General features: G+C 40.2%; 1 protein-coding gene across 1 annotated transcript in view; it reads right to left on the bottom strand.

The window, feature by feature from the left end:
- The window catches only part of IMPG2 (interphotoreceptor matrix proteoglycan 2), a 52,946-nt gene extending 34,650 nt beyond the window's left edge, over window positions 1-18,296 (bottom strand). Inside the window, 3 exon segments of the mRNA XM_066572005.1 lie at window positions 4,620-4,786; window positions 16,537-16,782; window positions 18,224-18,296. Of these exon segments, the coding sequence (XP_066428102.1) occupies window positions 4,620-4,786; window positions 16,537-16,782; window positions 18,224-18,296 (486 nt within the window).
- Between the last annotated feature and the right edge of the window lie 4,849 nt (window positions 18,297-23,145).

Raw genomic sequence — 23,145 nt, forward strand, 5'->3', positions numbered from 1 at the left:
ATATCATTGGGATGCTCCATCCCACCTTTGAATATTCAGAATTCAGAAAATGAGGCAAAATCACTCATTTTACATTGCTAAGTATCCATTTCAACGTGCTAAGAGGTGTTTTGTTAGCCACCCATCCGGGTGCCCTCAGGCAGGGTTGCCTTCTCCACTCTCACCCTAATCTGTCAGTGAGCACTTTGTGGTGCAAACACAGCAAAGAAGATGGAGCTGCTCATGGGCTGGAAAGTCAATGCTACACAAAAGTACTGCTAAGTCAACACTTTGAAGGGTTTGTATCTTGTCTCAGGAACTTTTCAAGTTGCTCTTTTGGTAGGTTAGCACCTCCCATCACAGTTTTGGGGATTGCTGGGGAAATTGTCTGCCTTTTGATTCTCAGGGAAAGCTGTGCTGCAAATTCCTTTCCAATGCTAAATCTCAGCTTAACTCTTGACTCTCAGGCCCACCAGCGTGGGCAGAGCACATATTTCCCTCTCACCAGCAACCAAAAAAATCTTACAGACCTGCTTCCTTTGGAAAGGATTCATAACCTAGTTCCTGTGGTCCCATCTGCCCAACACTGTCAGATACACTTTATCAAAGATGCGGGCTTGTACAGGAGCCCTCAGCAGGTATGGTTGAGAATTTGCTCAACAGATTAAATTGCATGGGTTCCTTTAAGGCTTCATTTCTCATAACAGCTTTTCTCAACATCTCTTGTCATTGTAGATTGTTATCAGACCTGTAAGGAACTGCAGCTCCTTAAAACTTTATTTTCTGAAATTTGATTGAAATCTGAAGAAATTGAAATTATTATATGTATTACATGCCCACATTGGAAATGCAGGATGCAGACAAAACTTTACACTGAAAGCCCTGCAGGATCAGGCTTTAAGCTGCTTTTTGCTATGGACTTGGGAAGGAGTCCTGTATGCCAGCTGTAAATTCTCCTATGAGCAGCACAGGTTGTGCTGCTTTGGCAGCAGTGTTTCAATCTCATAGCAAGTCATCCATGGTTCTTGGGAAAGCAATATTTACTTTTGCTTGCGTTTCTCCTCACTTGGATTTTCCAAAAATTTTCTAGGACAAGTGGGAACATGGCCACAACCACAGGGCAGAGTCAGGGCAAATTTGGCAATACTGGAATTCCAAACATATATGTCTCAAAGTATAGATGAATGTCACATTCTATGAACTGAATACAGCTACACAGTAAGGAACACAAGCCAAGTTAATTTATAGATAGGAATGTTTACATGAAGATTTATACTGGAAAAAAACCCACCCTATGGATTGGAATTACCTTCTCCATTTGCATTTCATTCAGGAATTGAAAAAAGAGATGGGTTAACAATCTCACAATTTGTAAATCTACTTAATATCCAAAGAAATTAATTGGGATAGTATTATTTCTATGTAAGGTACTGTCAGTTAACATGAACACACAAATTAAAATGAAAAATTCAAGAGAGAAAAAAAGATATTTTAAATATTTTTTTTATGCTGGGCATGAATACATCCACCTGCTCATTCTGAAAACCTGGCAAGTAATCTGCTTAAAGAAACTCAGGATATATTCTGCATTAGCCCATACAGAGCATGCATGTATATACATGGAAATGTTACAGGGAGACCCACAAAGGGCGGACCTCACATCTCCAAGACAAAAAAAAAGTATGAAAGCTGAGACAAAACTGGTCTAAGCCTAAACTGATATCCAGTAAGAAAGTATGTTAAAAATAAGAGAAAGAGAATTTTTCTCAACATGAACTAAGTTAGGATGGAGCAGACATTTCAGCATCCATGGGAGTGTGACAGTGATTACTGGGGATTAGAGGAAAGGATAAGGAAGAAAACCAAGGAGGAAGGCTAATAAGATGGCATTTAATTACACTGCTGGTAACAGACCCTCCACACTACAACAAAAGCATCATGAAAGCAATAATTTTGCTGAATTACTGTTTATTAAATGCAAACCCCACAGATTTAATTTCTCCAATTTTCAGATACCCTGAACTTCTTTTGAGGGGGGGGGAAGGGTGAAATTCAGCACATGCAGCATTTCTAACAGTTAAATTTCATGTTGCAATCTACCAAAAAGTAATACAGAAATACACTTTGAAATAATATTGCCAGAATCTGCCAACATGCCTATACAAAAGAGGCAGCAGAGCAGTGCTGTGACAATAACAGCCAATGTATACAAAAAGAAAAGTTTAAGAGCCTGAATGAGGGATGCAGGACTCCAGGCTGCTCTCCAAAATGCAGTTTATTGTATCCAAGATGTTACAGCAGTCCAGGGTCGTGGGTGACAGAGCCTGTGCCTGCAGCTGTCAGCTCCAGCTGCAGGCAGGCCTGGACACCCTTTGGTTTTGGTTACAATGCATTAGATACTTTTCTTTGCTGAGCATCTTAATACAGAAGAACCAATCTATACCTTAACTTTTACCTATAGCCTATCATAACTACTGTAATTACCATATTCATGTTACTATTCTCCAGTCACTAAAAGTTAGTATGTTACAGTTTAAGCTAGAAGTTGTTCTTCAGTTTTCTTGCAGTGGAGAATTCTGAGACCTTTTTTCTACTTGCAGCATTGGCAGACTTGTTTGCCTGTGCTATCTTTCTGCTTGGTAGAAACATCTTGTTTGAGGTGGGTTTATCCTTTGCTCTCTATTTCACTCTCAGGTGCTACATTCAAAAATCTTTCTGCCAAGCATACATATCTGTTAAACTTTCTTGTCAAACTTTCATCCTTCCCATCAGAAAAGCAGAAAGGAAACCTAAATAAATATAAACCTTCTGGAAAGATCAAACCCAGAGCACTTTATCGGATTCCACTGAAATGCTGCAGAGCCATACCCAAAAGGGGAGAGCAGCAGTGGGAAATTAGATGCATCACCTTGTTTCCAAGAGTAATTTTGATTTCTTTTAAACTCCCACTATAGATTATCTTACTGTGAAAATTGAACACAAAGGAGTTACATGCACTGTGTGCATTAAAAAAATCACATTAATTTTATTTCTCTCTATCTTTTTGCAAACTCTTCTAAGGGTAACAGCATCATCAGACTTCACAGAAGCAAACTTTGGCTAGCATCTCCTGGGAAGACTAACATACAGGCTCAGGGAAAAAAACCTTCTCTCCATTATCCATAACAGTTTCCATATTCATCTTTCTTAGTGCACATTCCTAGCATAGAAGTCCAATAAAAAAGCAGGAGGGGAAAAAAAACAGTGCATCCACACTGACAAAACTTACTGTTTCTAGGGAGTTACATATTTAAGACTTACAAGTTTCATAAAACTATTCATCTATTAGTTTGCAAAAATAATCTTAAAGAAGATACATAAGGCACCACACATTTTAAGAAGCCTTTTATCCAGAGAAATTAAGATATCTACTGTACCTTAGATGAATTCAAAGTTAAGCACTCTATTTTAAAATTCACAAACTCCTGAAACTACATCTTTGTATTTCATTTGAGACAGGCTTTTTTTAGTTTGACTTACTATTTCTTTTATTTTCTTTAAGCTAAAATAAACTTGAATCAACAGAAAATATACCAAGATATTCTGCATTTTTTGACTCGTTTTACACTTGTTGTACACTGATTTTAACTTGCAGCTTCCCATTGCAAGTTACCTAATGTTATTTATTACCCGTAGCCATAATATTTTCTGAAAAATCCCTTTGCCAGGATTTTTCTCCTGAGAAGCTGAGAGGCCTCAGGAACAAAATGTAAAGAATTATTATCTGCTGCTGTGGAATGCAACAGGTGCATCTGTGATTGGTCTCATGTGGTTCTTTCTAATTAATGGCCAATCACAGTCCAGCTGTCTCAGACTCTGGTCATTCACAAGATTTTATTATCATTCCATTCCACTTCTTTCCTTTCAAGCCTTCTGATGAAATCCTTTCTTCTATTCTTTTGTTATAGTTTTAGTATATCATTATCTTTTAATATAATATATATATCATAAAATAATAAACCAGCCTTCTGAAACATGGAGTCAAGATTCTTATCTCTTCCCATGTCAGGACTGCCTGCAAATTGCCACAATTACCTTCAAAGTTTTTACTTTGGTGTCCTACTTTATTTATAACTACACTCATTTCAGCCAGGCAGCAGTGCACAGACATCACAGACCTGTGCACCTGTAGCCAACAGGCAGCTGTGCCATAGGGCTTGGTAGAACTACAGCTGGAACTTCCTGCTCCCAAGTGCCATTTGTGCTAAAGACACCTCAATGTGCAGCTCAGAGCAGGGAGGCTGCTACACACCCCAGGGGAAAAGGCACTACAGCCTGGCTGACATTGTGGGTCTAAATACCATCTACTTGTCAGGAACACCTCTACTGACAACAACATCTCTTCTTCATTGCTGCTTTTCTCTTTGTTTTGGAACTGATCTCAGAGCTACAAATCCCAGAGCTGGAATACCCGCTCCTACCTGTTTGAGGCCTCTGTCCATCACTGCCAAAGGCCATATGCCCAAGGTGCACATTGCAGTGGGACACAGTCCCCTTGCCCATGAGAACAGGGAGATTTGTGACATTTTGTGGAGCAAAGAGGTGACAGCATTTGGTCTCTCTTATCACAGACTAGTTTGCCAAGCAGCTGCTGCACCCACCTTCACAATCAGGCTCCGGTGCTCCTCAGACTGGCTGAAGTTGGTGCCCATCTCAAAGATGCTCATCGTGCCCTCCTCACACAGGCTCATCCACGTGTTATATTCTTCACGCTCCGGCAGTCTGTCCCAAAATGTCTTGAAGACCTCCCAGACTGTTTCCTGGCACACTGAAGGCACAAGAAAGATCTGGTGTTAGTACAACAGGAGTGCTTCTGTGGCACAGGTGGCCAGGTTATTATTGTCCCAATGTTGTGAGCTTGTCAGCACATCAACACAGAAAACAGCAACCTGACATCTGCATGGAATTGGGGAAAGCACTGAAGCGACTGAAACGAAGATGGGATCGATCTTCCACACTCATATTACCTCTCTCCCTGAACAACAGTATTTCCACTGAATGAAACTGCCATTTGGTCAATGAACTGAATTTTTAGAAAACCTAGAAAACTGAAATACTATGGCAAATGTCCCACAGGAAGTAGAGCTGAAGCTTAAGTTGTAAGAAAGAGGGTGGCACTGATGAAAGTTCAGTAAGCTCAGTCAGTAACAATTCCTTCAGATTCACCTTTACACAGAATTTAAGATACATTTCAGAAATTAAAACTGCATTCATAATTCAAAAAACAAGGCAGGATGATGACAAAAAAATATGCTACTAAATAAGTCAAGCTCTAACTGTACTGTACATGTTCACTGAGAAAGAACTGGACAGCTCTGAACAGTCAGCCTGAGAATTAAGGTCTAATATCATACACTACACTGCCTACTTTAACCTCCCAACCTTGCACAGGCTCTTTTTGCCAGTCAGAGCAGTTGGTCACATGATGCTCCAGAAAGAACAACTCTGTGACCCAGGATAACTCAAAGAGAGAACGACTTATAGGATTTTCCTTGTGTCCTGGAAAAGAGCAATGTTAAAAGGCAAACTCTCAAAATCATTCATACCAAATGCCATCCTGGTAGAGTAGCAGAAACACCTGCTTTTTGGCCTAATCTGATTTCACTACTTAGACACACAGTTCAGCAGAGAAATGCTTTGCATTCCGGGAAAGTCCTGATATCACAAGCAAGCCCTTGCAGGAAAGAAAGTATCTCTAAAAGCTACTTTCTTCAATCAGCTTTAAAGTTAGCTCTGGGCTGCCAAACCCAGTACCTTGCAGTACCTTGCTGTTATTTCTTCTCTATGATTTGTTTTCCAAATTCCAAAGTTGTTGAAATGTACATATGTAAAACTTAACACATAGATCACATATGGAAACATTTTTATTCAACCAAGAGATCGACATTTTTCTTAAATGCAAAGGTGTCGTGAACGGCGGGAGAAATGCGACACACCATATGCGTGAATAGCAAATCTCGAAGTTTATTGAAAGCTTACACATATTTATATTGGTGTTAATGAAGTTTATACATATTGCAAAAGCTGAGCTCATCATTGGTTAAAGCACACTTAGATCAACTACACCTACTCTTATCTTCTAACAATTATTTTGCTTCTATATTTGCATTCTTCTAACTTCTCTACCTAAGATAACTACATTTTCTGGCAAGCGATTTTCTCCCCCGTCTTCCCATTTCAGAGAAGGTCACTGTGACCTTTGTCAGTGATTGGACACTGGTTGCTCAGTTCTCAGCTTGTTTCCCCTATCCTTATCTATTAGTATCACATCGAAATGTCCTTTCTCAGCTAACCAATTATCCAAAAAGCTCTCTACACAAAGGTATTACAAATAACAGCCTTAAGGAATAGTTTCCTATGCAGCATCAGCCTTAAAGCTGAGCTGACTCTGGCACACTGGATAGAATCATGCAGAAAAAGTCCTTTTCTTCACCCTGAATTTTAGTTTATCAGAGCAGTTGAGACCATTTCTCTATTGCGGAATTCTACAGATACAAAGACATTTCTCATTTCCATGCCATGCTCCCAGGGTTATGACATGGAGCATTGTAGCTCCATGTGCATGGTATGCACAACCAGAGAACAATAAAGTCCCCAAACTCTGCATAATTAACTGTCAGTAGTATATCACTGTTCTAGCACCCCTTCAGCATCTGGGCAGTTAACTTTATCTGTAAAACACACTGATTTGGAAAGTATTGTCCATGTTTCCGATCTGTGTACGCATCTCTATTAATCAGAAACAAATAGCCAAATTGACAAACATCCATGCACCATCTCACATTCCCCCCTCAAGTTTCACTTGCAAACACTTTGAGGCAGAGACCACATTTTCATCTGGCCTCTGCACAAACCTCAGGCAATGGAGCCATAATCCTGCTCTGGGATTTCTGGTTCCTGCAGGAGAACTAATAAGCTTCCTGAAGCAGAATAACATGTGTAATATTCTCTCTACCATTCCACTTGTAAGAGCTAGGCATCCAGGAAAAGACTGAAGTCTGGTTTCAAATCCAGAAGCCTATGCTAAGGAATGCCACTTGCTCATGTTTCTTTTGGTGGTACTTGTATCCTACCTACCCTTCACTCCAGGTACCACATTGTGGAGCAACAATCCTGCAATGAGATTACTCCCTGTGGCTGGGGTAAGTCCTCAGCACACTCTCAGTAACCACTGAAGCCACAGCAATAGCTTGCAAATACATTGCAGGGACACTGTCTAATCCTAGAGTTTTCAAATACCAACAGGCAAAGGACTGGCTTTCCAGTTGCAAGTAATTGAAGGTAATTTTTCTTAATGCTCTTAAACAAGTTTAAAATAAATGTGATGAGACAGTGTCTTGCCTGAATACAAGCTGCTCCCATACAAACAGTTGTTCCAATCGGCTCCCAATAGATTAAGGATTTTCTGAGTGTCCTTTCATTTGGAATTAGACACCCCACTGAATTCCAGTAGCAAAGGCTTTGTGCCATCTGTGGGCTCCAAGCCCATTAATTAGACCTAAGCTGTCAACACAGGCATGTATTCTGCAAAAGGAGGAAATGAGATGGGGATAAGGAGTCACATTTTGTCCTCTCTAGCCTCTCCTATCTAGCTGCTTCCACTGAGGTGAGCAACAAGTTGGACAACACAATGCAAATTCCTTCTATATTCTCTTCCATACACACAGAGTGTAGTAGCTCTGACACACAGGGAGGGAGTAAAAACTCCAATCAAACATCTACCACAACTGCCATTTGAACACTTCTGTCAGCTCTGTCCAGGAAACCACACCCTCAGCCTTGGTGAGCTGCTTGCCAACACAGTCCCCCTGCACCACCTTGTTGACACACAGTCCATCTTGTCACTGGCCAGTTTGTAAAGCAGGGGATTGCTTTGCAGGATAACAAATCCAGGCTGTAAGGGCTCAATGCAAGAACCATCCTCAGACGTCCTTACCTATAGGGTGCTCAACAGTAAATTAATGGATTGGCTAAGAAAGACTGAACCAAAACTGTTCTCTCTCTTTCTCATAAATATCTTCATTCTTTTACAGTTAGAGGAGAGTTGCCATTTCATAGAGAGAGAGAGAGAGCAACACAATCTATTCAGTGGGGTTCAAATCACACACATGTAAAGAAAGAGACAAGCACAATACTGTGTTCCACATCTCCTTCAGGAATGTCAAAAAGGGAGCCAATTCTCATCTTGACATGGCTATCCAAGGAACTGAAGACACCAGTCTCGCAGTGCATTTAAGTTGGCTAAAAAGTGTGATTGACCTTCTTCTTCTTGAAGGTGGAGCCCACCCTGTGATGGTTTTCAGCCATCTGTAGGTAAGGGAAGTTTTACAAAGTTTCTCAAATTCTGGAGAACTCCCATAAAGAAAAATGTGTTTTTCATTAACTAGATTTTAAGCATTCTGACACTGTAGACAAAAGTTGAAGGCACAAAACCAAAGTGAAACAGGACTTGACTGTTTCAGGTAATAACTATAACTTACTTTTTAAAGTAATTCCCTGTCTTTCCTTTCTATCCTTCCAGAAACTTGCCAGTGTCTGTGTCAAATACATTACCTAGATATGCTGACAATAAATGAAACAACTTTTGGCTAAGATTTAAAATAGCAGCTCCTTCACACCTAAACAGAAAATGAAACAAAATGAGAGGCAGGGGGACCAAAAAGTTGACCACTGAGCTTTTCAACTAGAAATGCTACTCTGAGTTTTAAATATAAAGCTTTTAAAGGAGATAGAGAATGGGAAAAAATTGTTGCATGAGAGCTTATAATAAATTGTCATGAGCCCAATTATCCAGAGTTACAACTGAAGCTGCTGGGCAGGTTTTGCATTATGATCTTTCCAGGATTTAGTTTTCAAAGACTAGCTACAAAATCCTTAAAAAACAACAAAGCAGGCAGTCCTGCCAGCATGAGGAAGAACTGCTGAGCAGACCCAGTCTCGGGACTTTAGCTGGTCAGAGTGACCCTGAGATGTTAGAAAGTCTCTTTTCCCAGCCCGGCGTTCAAAGAAGGAGTCAGAGCTCTTTATTTCTCGGTCTCAAGGTTGTTTATTGTTTCTTATCTATAAAATTCTTTCTCCTGGCCTGCCGAGGTCCGCTCAGCAAGACAGACAGAGGCATTCTGCCTGCCCCTGGGGCGGTGTTATCTTTTTATACTAAAAACTACGTGTACAATATTTACAACTACTTTCCCATACTGATTACCTGTGTTAGACAGTGAGCTTCTACTCTAAACCAATCTAAAAGTGCCATCATCACCCAGAAGATGGAGGCCAAGAAGAAGAAGAAGGAGGAAGGCTGGACATGCTCAGATTCCTCCATCCTGAATCCCCATTCTAAAAACTCTAAAAATCTATTTTTCACCCCATGATAAATTCACTGTCATTCTACTTATACTGTAGTGGCTTGCAGATCTTCATATAAGGTTGGTAATTTCCTCCATGGGTCAAGATCAAAGGCAAAGGGGTCTTGGGCTCTGTGCCAGGGTCTCCGAGCCCCCCAGGAGGGGTCTTGGCAAGCCAGGACAGCCAGAGGGATGTCCTAAATTCCAACAACCCAGCAGCACTGCCACTGCCACCTGAAGGGCAGCTCAGCCCTCAGGCCATGTGCGAAGAGCTGCTCTTCACGCCTGGATCTCACTCCGAACTTTCACTGGGCTGCTAAAGGGGCACAGATATGTGGGACAGCATTAGCCACACCAGGCCCTGGAGGAGACAGGATTTGTGGTGAGGCCTCTAATCCCCAGCAAACAATACTGATTAAAAGCATCATAACATCGAGATCAATCTTTTAAGGCAGTGAGCTAAGAGTCTTGAAGCTACATGTGAGTGGGAAGGTAAGCTCCCCTGGAAAATTGTTTCTTTCATTCCATGGCTGCAGTAATAAATAACTTGTATTTTTAAGTTAGTTGACTTCTCAGATACCTTGCAATTTTCCTCCAAAGAATTCAAATGTTAAAAAAAAGAATGAAGGCTTATGAGAAGGGAAGCTCCCCGCTACAAGAGCTGTGATCGGGTGAGCTGATCGGGTCCAGCTGACTACAGGAAAAGGAATTGTTATGCTGAAGTCATGTAACTGATTGGCACAATAAACCAGAATTCAAACCAAGAATGCAAATCACACAGTTTGGTTGCAGTTACTCCAAAGTATGTTTTGCATGCATATACTACATTTTCCAAGTCACTTAACTTATCACTGAGATAATAATCTTCAATGTGAAAGAAGGGCTAGGAAAAAAATTAAAAGATGGACACTTTTGGTCCATGCCCTTGTTCAAACTTCTACTGGGCCAAGTGTCACAGACACCTGAAGTAAGCAATGTCTTAACATTTAAAGGCCAAATTGAGTTTCAAAGGATGCTTCAGAAAGCCAGACATGTCATAAGACATTTCCAATGAGATCTGTCTATCAGCCTATCTGCTTCAAAAGCAGAAAAGCCCAGCCATTGGGAGCTTATCTACTTCAAATGCAGTGCCTGTGCTCAAGTAATACTCAAAACTAATAGCAAATACCCTGAAAAGCTTAAGATAATTGTGTTTCAACCCAAAAAATTCCTCATACACAGACACATGCTCTTTTCAGTCCTACTAATCTACAGAAATGAGTGAAAAAAAGTTTATTTGAAGCTTCCTTTCCTAGAGGCATGGTCACTGTTTTCAAAACCTCCAGCTAAGATCTATGATGTGATTAGATGACCTTTCTCTTGCTGTGAAATTCTCCAGTCTGGCTACCCCTCATGCACCTGGGTAGGATACAGCATCCTGGTGGCTCAAGCTGTACCACTGGGGATGCATTTATCTCTCCAAGGAGAGGGAATTAGCCTATTACACTCAGTGTGTGCTCAGGGATTTCTGAGGTTAACAGAGGGGGCACCACATGACAGCACTGAGCACCCTGTAGGGGGTAGGGTGGCTTTCTGGCCATTTGTGTAAGTGGGCAGTGCTGGAGCTTAATCCCAATTAAATCTCATTAGTGCTTCTTAAGAGTTGAATCGTCTGTGGTAGCTAGGAGCACTGAATCAGGCTAAATATTCTATTTTGAGGCAATGTGAGACCAACTCCCCATCCTCTCTAACAATTTCTGTACAACCGAAGAACTTAATTGCAGAGGGGTTTGATGAAGAATGCAATCATAGGGACAGACCCCTCCTAAGAGGTCATTGCTGCAAAGGCTTTGTTAGTATTTGTTAAACAAATTAACATACACATGCAGAGAAATCACTCATCTATTGCTGGAATGCTGCTGTGTATGGCCTGTAACACAAGGCCTGCATCCCTTAAAAATATACAAAACAAACAAGGGGTTTAAATTGAGAAAATAATTGAATGCAAATTAGTTAATTCACATCAAAGATTTTAGATTTGAACACTCACATACTAAACTCTAGCACATAAATTATTCTCACCAACAATATTTCAGTAAAAACTAACAAGTGTCCTCCATGGAAAAAGTCAAGTTTCTTAGAAGCATGTGCTGGTATCTAAAAATTCAAATGTAGAGGAGACAGACCTTCTACAAATAAACTTCAGAAATTCATTGCTGCGTATGAGGTATATGTAATATGTGCCAGAGATGCAGGGGAAATGGAAAAAAGGCTCACTCAGACAGATTCTTTATTAATGTATGGCTTTTAGCCAGGTACTTTTCATGACTTTTTGCTCTTTGCTTTCATCATTATTAGCAAAATCTGAAAAACTTGTAACATTATGATTTCAGTATCAAATTGAAACTTTACTCTTAACTATCTTCATTTGAAACTTTACTCTTGACTATGTTCACATGCAGAAAATAACACCATTATTTCTAATACTTCAGTAAACAGATTTTAAGGGACCAAAGAAAGGGGGAAATGAGCAGGCATAGTGCTATGCCCAATCTAGGGATTACATTCATGCATAGAATTTAATTCCCTAGAAACAGGAATTCTTTCCAAAGTTCAAAAACATCCATGTGTCTCATCAGCTATGGCTCACTGCAATATCATCTATTTCCTTGTTCGGTCAGTGTCTTTAAAAGCTATGCTTAGATGTTTGGCTTTATCTGAAGCTCTGGCTGACAAGAACAGTTCTGGCAGAGAGACTATCTGATCTACTCATGTGAAAAGATCAGTGCCCACAAAAAAAAAACCAAAAAACCAAAAAAGTGCTCAAAACATATACTGAATAGTTTAAGACAGAGGTTCACAGTAGGGTAAAATTGTAGAATTGAGAATTTAGTAAGGTAGCCACCAGAGTAATTACATCTCAGAGTGGCAAAGAAGCATATTACCCTGAGCCGTGGTGATAAAATCCAGCAGCCCAATTAAGAGGCATGGGATAGCATGGCTTGTACTGCTTACCCATCTTGTAATCCTTAAACTGTTTCTGTTTTACATGCTAATTCAACTACTACAATCCTCTACCAACAACTTACCCAAGAGAGAATGGACAAATTCACTGAATTGTGCACATAAAGTAACTGGTCACAAAAGGCTTGGTCTGAGTGGGTGTGCCTGTTTTTCTGTAATAAATTTTATTTATCTATTGTTCAGGCTACCGTTTCCCTGTCAGCAGTAAAGAACATCATAGCAGACGCTAACATGTACAGCCCACTCACTGTCTGAAATCCCACTATTAGATTTCCACAACATATTTTTTGTAGAATCTCCAGCTGCCATTGGACACACTTTGCGTTTGTCACAACAGTCCAGCAATGAACCAACCACATGACTCTTCCATCAGCAACCATAGCGTTACACCATTTAAAAGGACACCACTCAAAAGCACTCTAAGACCCAGCCTACAGGCCTACAGTACCCAGTCTGTAAAACATTTATGACTGATTTCCATCCCCACATTCCAAAAAATGAAATACAAAGTCACCCAATGGCAGCAACCTCCATACACAGCTACAGCAGATACAGAGACAGGGCAGTACAGAAACAATCATAATACAGGATTTGTCTCAAAAGAGTGAAAATAGCATCATCTGCTACTGCAAAACTCTATTCTGACTGTAGGAATACAGCAGCACTTCAGAAATTTGTCTTGTAGACTGCAAGTGTAGAAAAGCAAGTACAACCCACCCCATTCCAAGCTGCTGCTTGTGAATACCACAGTAATAAAATGACCACCAATCATCATACGATTAATTAGACTTTCATATGTTGAAGTGGGATACTGCTGGTTTAGAAAGTAATCATTTTTTCTCCGGATCCCTGTATTTTGTTGCACTTTGATATTTTTTAATGGTTTATTATGTATTTATCATATTCTTCATCTTGTAGCTTTTTAAGGCTCAAAAAATCCAGATCTTGTAGGCAGAAAAAAAAAAAAAAACAACAAAAAAACCCCACTGTTAAGCTTACAGCAATAGGACAGAAGCATTTCCTTAAAGCCCATGACAGGAATGTTCATCTGTCAGTCTCTGATACTTAAAGAGGCTTTTTCTAGCTAGCAAAAGTAAATAAAGATATAGGAGCTACAGACAGATAATTATATTCCCACCTGTTTCCTTCTAAGGTAGACACAGATAGAACAGACAGTCTGGATAATCAGCACATGCAAACCTTTTCTTATTTTCTAACAAGCTCTTACATCACAATACAATCTGCCTTTCCTTCCAACGTAGTGCCATGGTATTGCTGGCAGTACAGTAAAACCAAGGAAAGAATAGACTTTAGAACCATCCTTTCCAGAGAAAGTATATATTGATATTGAAGTCTTTTCTTACTTCAACATATACAGAATTTAAAAAAAAAATTCTAGCAATACACACTGAGATTGAAAAATCAGCAGGTTCTGTGTACATTTATATTTATTCCCTTCTGGGGTCAGTTGTTTTCCTAGCGACCCATAGTAGCTGGTCTCTGAGTGTTAAACAGTGACTATACTTTTTCCTAGGATTATTTTGTTGACAGTGGACTGTGGCTATCTGGATGGCTACTAAAAACTTTGCACATAATTCAGTAACACTGAATTCAGACATTGTCAAACCTGCTTCATCACTCCACTCTTCAGCTGGACAAAGGAGAGAAAATGTAACAAAAGGCTCATGGGTTGAGATAAGGACAGTGAGAGATCACTCACCACATTCTGTCAAGACAGGCTCAACGTGGGGATAGTCCTTGAATTTGTAACCAATCAAATTGGACAAGGAGGAGGGACAAGGAGAAATGAAACCAAATCATGAGACACCTTCCCCTCGCCCCTCCCTTCTTCCCAGGCTTAACTTCACTCCTGGTTTTCTCTAACTCCTCACCTACAGTGGTGCAGGGGAATGGGGGAGTGGGGCTGTGGTCAGTTCATCACTGCAGTCTCTGCAACTACTTCCCCCTCAGGGGGAGGACTCCTCACACTCTTCCCCTGCTCCAGTGTGAGGCCTCTCCCATGGGAAACAGTTCTTTCCTAACTTCCCCAATATCAGTCCTTTCCATGGGCTGCAGTTTTCACAGGCTGCTCCAGTGTGGGTTCTTCCCATGGGGTGCAAGTCCTTCAGGATCAGAATCCCATAGGGTCACAAGTCCTGCCAGCAAACCTGCTCCAGTGTGGGCTCCTCTCTTTGTGGGGGCCACAGCTCCTGCCAAATGCCTGCTGCAGTGTGGGCTTCCCATGGGCTCCCAGCCTCCTATGGGCATCCCTCTGCTCTGGCATGGGGTCCTGCATGGGCTGCAGGTGGATCTCTGCAGTTCCATTGAACGCCATGGTCTGCACCACAGGCTGCAGGGGAACCCCTGCTCTGGCACCTGCAGCACCTCCTCCTCCTCCTTCACTCAGTTTGTGTCTGAAAAGCTGTTTCTCTCTTTTATTTTCACTCTTCTCTTTCAACTGCAATTGCTGCTGTGTAACTTTTTCCTTCTCAAATATTTTACCCCAGAGGTGCTAGCACTGTTGCTGATGGGATTGGCCTTGACCAGTGGAGCTGGTTGTCCTTGGCTCTGTTGGTATAGAAGCTTCTGGCAGCTTCTCAGAGAAGCCACCCTTGTAGCCCCCTGCCACCAAAGTTTTGCCACACAAACCCAATACACAGCACATGAACTCTCATGACCTCAGGTGCCTACTCAGGACATCATTAGACACCACCCAAGCAGCATCTTGGGTGCTTACAGAATGCAGCAGCTGCAGAATGAAAATGACAAGTTGCTTGAACCAGACCTTGTGTGACTTGCTGCTAATTAGTCGCCTCTATAATTTCAGAGATCTTTTTCAAAAGTTTTAATTTAAAAGCACTAATGGTAATCACAGCCTCTCTGCTCAAGAAAACCTTGTGATTGTGAAAGCTGTTAAATCCAGTAAGGAAACAGATGGACTAGGTGGATTTTTGGTTCAGCCTAGGGTTCTTAAGACCTAAATATACTTTTGCAACCTAATTTACAGATGTCTTTCTTCTTTATTATCACTCACACCTTTGCTTAGTTGGTATTGTCCTAATATACCCCTACCACAGATAACTGAGAGTGACTGCAGTTAAAGCCCATAGTATGTATGGATCACTTTGAACAAACAAAGAATGGTTGAGTCCTCCTGGATGGAAATAAGAAACTAGCAAAGCCTGTCAAACCATCAGCATCACCATCAGTGTCAACATCCCTTGCAAGCTGGGCACAATTCATATTTGAATGAGGCTGTAAAACCCCATATAATTCCACTTTGTTCTCCAAATACATTGTTATGTTTATTTTTATGCAAACACTAAGCAATTTGTGGTTGTCAGTGTCTTTCACTTGTCTAAGTAAATAAACTGTCACCAGTGAGAGTTTCTCTATAGGCAATCAAATCTCATCAAACATGAGTCTCTGAACACCCTTCCTTCTACTCTGACAGCAACTCTGTCATTTTGCCAGTTTTCTACAGACACATTAAGATAGCTACAAATTGTTTGAATGCTATGAGACAAAGAGCAGAAATGCTGCATGACTGTGATGCCCCATTCCAATGCAGTCAGACAGAGGGTTTGAAACACATCATGTCACTGTAATATTTCACCAAGTGAAAGAAGATGTTAGCAGGAATATGGCAGCTCTGCAGAGAAAGCTGTACCATGCCAACTCCCACATCTTAAAAGAAAGGTTGCTTGTCTATTACACTACAGCCTGACAAACAGAGATTGCACACTTTGTACAACCAGCCATAGCCAGAAGTCACATGGCTGAAGTGCCAGTGTCTCAGATTTAACTTTTCTGATTGGCCCCTCAATGAATTCTACTGGCACTTTAAGAACACTCAACAAACCAAAAAAATTCTGTTATTTGGCTACTCTGTATGTAGCACCTATTTTTCTTAGCATTCAAATTGCTCTGAGAAAGGATTATTTTAGTAAACAATGTGGTTTCAGGGAGCAAGAGTTCTTATGATATATGAGTGTAGACAGATAGTGGTGGGGTTTTAGCCCAGAACAGCTCTCATAAGCAAGATTATCACAGAAAAATTAGTTTCACCAGTGATAATATATTTCCTATGGCCTGGTATGTATTATGTTTAAAAGCTTGAACTAGTGTTTAATAAGTGAATGTTCTTTATCAATTACCCATGAGATGTACTTACCTCTGAGCCTGAAATACTTGAGATGGTTAGCAATAGCCTGCTCAACAGATTCATCAGGGCAGATCTTAACTCCACTGGGAAAGAGAATGGATCGCTTCCTCCGTAACTGCACGTGCCTGTGGAACTGCTCAGCATCCATGATGCCATTAGGCTTTTTCAAGCCAGGAGGCAGAGAAGGGTTTGCCAACTGCCAGTCACTGAGCTGAGGGACTGGTGAAACATCTTTAGCCTGTCCTCCTCCTGCAGCTGTGAAATTAAACCACACAAAATTTCTCAGATGAGATAATGATGCAACCATCCCTATCTTCATGCCACTTCTGTGGTCTCTGAAGGAGATTGCTGTGTTTTTTTTTCTGTTAACAGAACCTGTCCCTGACTGTGATGTTATAAACAACCTTAAGCTCTTTACAATATCCCATCAAATGGTAAAATAGCACAAGTCTCTAACCCTTTGAATTCTAATGCCTTGTTTTTAACTTTCCATCTGCCATTAGGCTTAAGGCAATGGGACTATATTTGTGAACACACAAGTATTTGGAAGCTTTCAGGGCTTTTCCGAAGTCAAAGAAACAATTGAGAAATAATCCTACTCCATACTTTCTTTCCATAACAGATTTTTATACCTTGCAAAAAGAAAGCTGCTTGAATTGACACTTAAACTTCATCAGTAGAGACAGGTCTCTACTTTAAACCAGAAGAGGGGAAAAAAGAGGAATAAAAGGCCTCATCAGCTTTATGTTGGGGTTTTTTTGGTGGTGGTTTTTTTGGTGGTGTTTTTTTTGGTTTTTGGTTTTTTGTTGGTGTTTTTTTTTTTGTGTGTGCATGTGTGTTTTGTTTTTAATTCCCTCTTATATTAGATGTTCCACATCATTCCAGAGGAAACTTGAGAAAACAGCTGAGGTAAGAACATGTATATTGAGACTTAGTCTGACAATCTAATTTTCCACCCTTTAAAGTCAGTTGACCTGAAATTATTTAGCTCAATTTCTTTCACTTTTTCCTGGAAAACATGCCTGAGAAACAATCACAACCAATCACTTATCAGACAAAGAATAGTAATAACTCTATGGCATTTGTCATCCAATAGATTATGGGTTTATTCTGCAGCTTCATAGTCAGTAGACCTTTGACTTTTATGACTGAAAGATGAAAGGCATGGTTATTTTGATGGTGTATTCATAATCAGCTCTGTTGCAGAAGATCACCAGATGGTACAGCAGAGGCAGAAAGAACATCAAAAAAGGTCTCTAAGGCAAACCGCCAATCTTTACCCAAACTGACACATGTTCAGTCTAAGGCAAACCGCCAATCTTTACCCAAACTGACACCTGTTCAGTGTCCATATGTAGAAGATAGAACCTTACTTTTTAAGATTTAATACAAAATTAATAAGGGAAAAAGAAAAGTGAAAAAATTACCAGCATTTAATGTCTCAAAGTGAAAAAAATTGCCTCCTATACTTCTACTCCAATTACTTCTACACTCAGAGCAAGACAAATGTGCAATTATGCCACCTGGAAATCAGTCTAAGTATTCCATATTTACACTGCTATCACAGCACAGATTTGACCAAACATTTCTATGTATTAGCCAACTTTGCTACAATTAAATCAGAGAGGTATTTCTAATTCTATCCACTGCCATAGCTAATTTGTAAACAAGAACATAAGAAAGATGTCTGCATTACCTGCAACTATTTGAAGATCTGTGTTAATCATTCCCGGAAGGCAAAGAAAGATTTTCCACATGAAGCCAAACATACTTATTAGTGTAATTAAAAAAATAATATAAAAGCAAAATAATCCCAATTCCTTTTAGCAAAAGAGCTGTTGTCTTTACTGTAGCCTTGACCCAACCAAGAGCATTGCACTTCTTGAAAATGTCTTGATGTCACATATTATCTTTGGAGAAAGCATTAGGTAAAAAAAGTCAACCAATACATCCTGGCTCCGCTCTTTTCAAAGACAGTATTCTGCTTTAGTGAAGAAACAAGAAAAGGTGATTGAAGTAGACTCCTTGGAGCTAGCAGATGGACTGACACAATTTTTTAATTTTAATCTGGCCAGCTAAGCTCTTTACCAGGGCTTGTCATACCATTAACAGACAGTCCAAACAAGGACAGCACCTTTCACATTTAATTAACCACGCTTTTTCACTGGCCTTTCAATTTCTGCACTTTTTAAAAGTCCTGCTGGCCACAAAACATCAGGGGGAGCACACTAATCTCCAGTAGAAAATCTTGTGTGTTTTGTCTTCTGCTTGTACAAATATAAACACATATATAAATACATGACTCCTTAAGCACCATGGTATATGTAAACACTGAAGCAACCTCTCTGTGGGACTGTTTCCTCTGGTTGCAGGGCTGCTGTCAAGTCTGTGCTAAAGGAGAAAGTCTTGTGCTGTTCCACCACTATCCCTTGCACCCCAAAAGCAGTGCTTCCTCCAAACATAAAGCCAGGGCAAGTCATGATTCTTTCATTTCTGTTCAGGTATTACCTGACATGAGCAGCAGCAAAAAGTGATTACAGGTAGCTGATGATCAGCCAAGGAAACTACAGAAAGGACAGAGCACAGGAAAGCAGCAGCACTCTCAGTTCCCTTCCACAGTCAGCTTACTGTAGAAACATGTATGGAAGCTGCCTTGCTATGGCAGACTGTATTCAGACCCCTAGGAAATCTCCTTCAGGGCTGTCTTCTGCATGGTGTTACTCAGGGCTTCCTGGTTACTGTGTTCAGATCACTCTGAACAAACTCCTGATTTGGCTATAGTGACTATTTTTGGTAGTGATTTTGTATAAGTATTTCAAAGCTGGATTCCCAGGTGTCTGCCTGCAAAGCTTTTACACAGAGCTCCTTAGGCAGTACAATGCTCACTTCTCTCTTCTAGCTGCTCTACTGAACTGCCAGCAATTCACTTATCAGGAATTATCAGCAGTATTACACATACAACACTCACAGGAATCAAATAAAATGACCTTTGTTTTTATCCTCTGTCTCTGACATCTAACAGACTCTAGCTGATATTTTTCAAAACAGCAACATACTTTCTTTAGTTCTCCCCTCTGCCCCAAAATTATTAAATTACACTTAAAGCTTAACCACTGAGCTGCTTTAACACCCCCAGTTTTCTTAGAATCAGACATTTTGGATCTATCAAACCATCACTATCAGACCTAGTCTGGCTCACCATGATGCTGGCAGCACTATGCTGGAGCTATACACGGAACAACACAGAGACAACACTGCACTGGTGCCCAGAAACTGCTTCAAAGTTCTATTCAGCATGTCTGGGTAGAGACAGCAACTTCTGAGGCTAGCTTAGGTATCTTTACTGTGACCCTGGATCCAACACAGAGAAGCTTTATTTTTTAATCCTCTATAGAAACTTATGCTTTCAATGTCATGAATGCTTTTGCTTGCATTACCCTGCACAAATGCAATTGGATCAAGGTTAGAAATGCTACACACCCTTATAAAGGCAAAAGCTATCTTACCTCCAGAACATGTAACAACTCATCCCTTTACAGAACACACATACTTCAGTAAAAATATGAAACCCAGTTAAAAGTTTTCTTGGAGAGTTTTTTAGATTAACAGTATTGTTGTTTCTGTCATCAATAAAGTACTCAAAGGTACTCAGAATGTGAAGAGTATAAGAATCATTTCTGTCAAAATTTGTTTTCTATGGTATGGTTATGTCAGTTTCTGTGAAATAAAATATTTTAAAAGTGTAAATTCAGTTTTATTAATATTTGTTTGCTATTGATTTTATATTCAAGTGATTTCAGCACTGAAATGTAGACTTGCAACAGCTGAAAATCTCATACATTTATTATAGCAAAAGGTATATCTAAAAGCATAATCTTTTAAAGTTTCTTAAAATAAGAAAAACAACTCTTGCATTCGATTTCCAAAATAATTGTGGAAAATTAACTCCTTCCTTGGTTTGACAAAAGCCTTTACAGTAATACTTTGTATCAGAAAACATAATTGTTCGTTTTCAGCATCCAAGTTGCATCTCTTCAAAAGTATTCACGCAAAGCACTCTTGCTGAATAAGAGGAAAAGGGAAGTGCAATTCTAGTGACACAACACACCAAGTCATCCCAGTACCTCCAAAAATAATGACAGTTTTCTGACAGTTTGCATTTCTGAGAAGAAACATGTATATTTCATATAGCAAATGTGATTAGCTGAATTACAGTTTTCTACAGAGCAATGCTCACTGAAATACTGCTACAGCACACATACCATTCTAAATAATGTCCCTGTTTTTCAAATGCAATTTCTTCAAAAAGCTGAATCTACCTGTAACTAAAAAAAATGTCCAATAAAAGATTACATCAATGAAAATGCCTTTAATAAACAGCCACACCATGGCCTATACCCACTATCACCAAACTCATGAGGTTTACTATCCAGAATCTAAATTGTCTCCCTGACTGTACAAAAAAGATGGCTTTATGGCATTTAACAGGATTCACCAACAAAATTCCCAGTCAGTTTAGCAGAGATAATTAGGTCAGAGAAAACTTCTTCACTTGCTCAGTTTCTATGGTTGCTGTGGCCAAGCATTCACCATTGTCACTTTTTGCTTGTGCTCTGGCAAACACCACCCAGGAATAAACAAATTCTGATGCTGGTTAAACTTCCAGCTGATGAAATTCAGCCCACCATAGCCTGTTGTACTGCCACCTCTTCCATCATACAGAATCAGAAAGAATTAGGAAGTGAGGTCAACCAAATTAATCTCACGCTTATCAATGCTGTCCATGTAATGTAAACCTATTCCCAGCATTCCTCTTTTTCTGAACTGCTGACCAGAAATTTCTTACCTTGTTTAACATCAAAGATGATCCCTGTGTCTGTGCTTCTCTTTGAACTTCAATTTCCAACTTCAGCTTGGTTGGGCAGAATTATTACTGTTAGTCTTGGTTTTATTCAATACATTTCAATTCTGAGGTTTTTCAACTCTCATGCTGCAACTCCTGCTTTTCCATCTGGAGAACAGTTGTCTTCTTTTTGCTTGTTTGGGTTTCTTTTTTTTGTGGAGTGGGGGATGGGTGCCAGAAGCAGTATTCTGCTTCTCTGTCCGAACCAAGATGGAAGTGTTCTAGTGTGGCTCTCAAGTTTTTATTATTTTCTAAGGTGTAGTACGTCCAGAGCACTGCAAGCACATGTCAGGGTCAAGTTCCAGGAGGTGAGTACCACAAAAGCCCAGATGAACTGCAATTATTCCAAGCAGTCCCCTCATACTTAAAAAATGAACAACAACCCCAAAAGACCTACTTGCAGATTTGCTGCTCCAGGTCTTAATGAAAACTAAGTGTCTATTTTTGTATTTTTCCTAGCAGATTTAGTTCCTACAAGTTACTTCTCTTCTACCTTACTTCTCGTGTTGTGCAGTACCTTAAACAGATCTCCATGATGTCTTCATGGAAGCAATTTTCTGGTCCCACAGACAGAATGCAGCAGTTTCTTTTAAAGAAACTGATGGGTACATTTGGGTACAACTGATTGCCTTAAAACAAAAATTACACAGCTTTGGGTAAAGAGCCTTATAGAGACTGGTTTGCTTTGAAATACCCTGCCACTCCACTATTTCAGTTAAACAGGGCTTTATATAGGGAATAGAAATACAAGAGATGTGCAAAAAGGTCTCTGAGTCAGTCTGGTTAAAAAGTTTACTTTGGGGAGTTCCAGCAAGCAAAAAGGAAGCATGAAGGTACCTGGAATGCAGCTTCGTCCACAGAGACACTTCCTAGCATTTACCACATACCTGATAAATGCAAATGGCTGGAAATGGGGTGGGTTGTGGCTGTTGGCCCCATAAATCACTGGGTGAGACATTTGGGTTAAGACACACGTGTCGGAACCCAGGACATTCCTCTGACTGCCCTGGAGGACTTGAGACCCTGGCAGGGGGCTCAGAGACCTTGGCACAAAGTCAAAAACTCCTGTGCCTTCGATTTTAACCCATGGAAACAATTACCAACTTTGTGCAAAGAGTTACAAGCCACAAGGGTTTGAATAGAATGATAGGGAATTTATCACAGGGTGAAAAAGTAGAATTTTGGGGATTTAGAATAGGGGTTCAAGAGGCAAGATGGAGGAATCTGGATGTGTCCTGTCTTTCTCCTTCTTCTTCTTGTCCTCCATCTTCTGCTGTGATGGTGGAACTTTTGGATTGGTTTAGGGTAGAGACAGACTGTCTAACATAGATGATAGGTATTGGGAAATTATTGTAAATAAAGTACACATAGTATTTAGTATAAAAAAGTAACACCACCCCAAAGGCAGTTAGTGTGCCATGAACCGACCTGCCAGACAGACCTCTGCAGGTCCAAAAGAGAATGTATTAGATAACAGAGAAAATAAACTACCTTGAGAACCAGAGTTGAGGAATCTCAACTTCTTCAAGCGCAGGGCTGGGAAAAAAGACTCTGTAATACCTCAGGAGCCATTTCAGCAACAACAAACCCGAGACACACGTACTGTGTATGTACCTTAAAAGCAGTCAGATGGCCTGTGTTACTCTGTGTTACTCTGAACTTGTGGGTTAATTGTAGCAGCTGGGAAAAGAATGGTAACAACCACAGTCAGCAAC

Source organism: Molothrus aeneus, chromosome 2 (assembly GCF_037042795.1).
Source record: "Molothrus aeneus isolate 106 chromosome 2, BPBGC_Maene_1.0, whole genome shotgun sequence".
In the NCBI taxonomy this organism is placed as follows: domain Eukaryota; kingdom Metazoa; phylum Chordata; class Aves; order Passeriformes; family Icteridae; genus Molothrus; species Molothrus aeneus.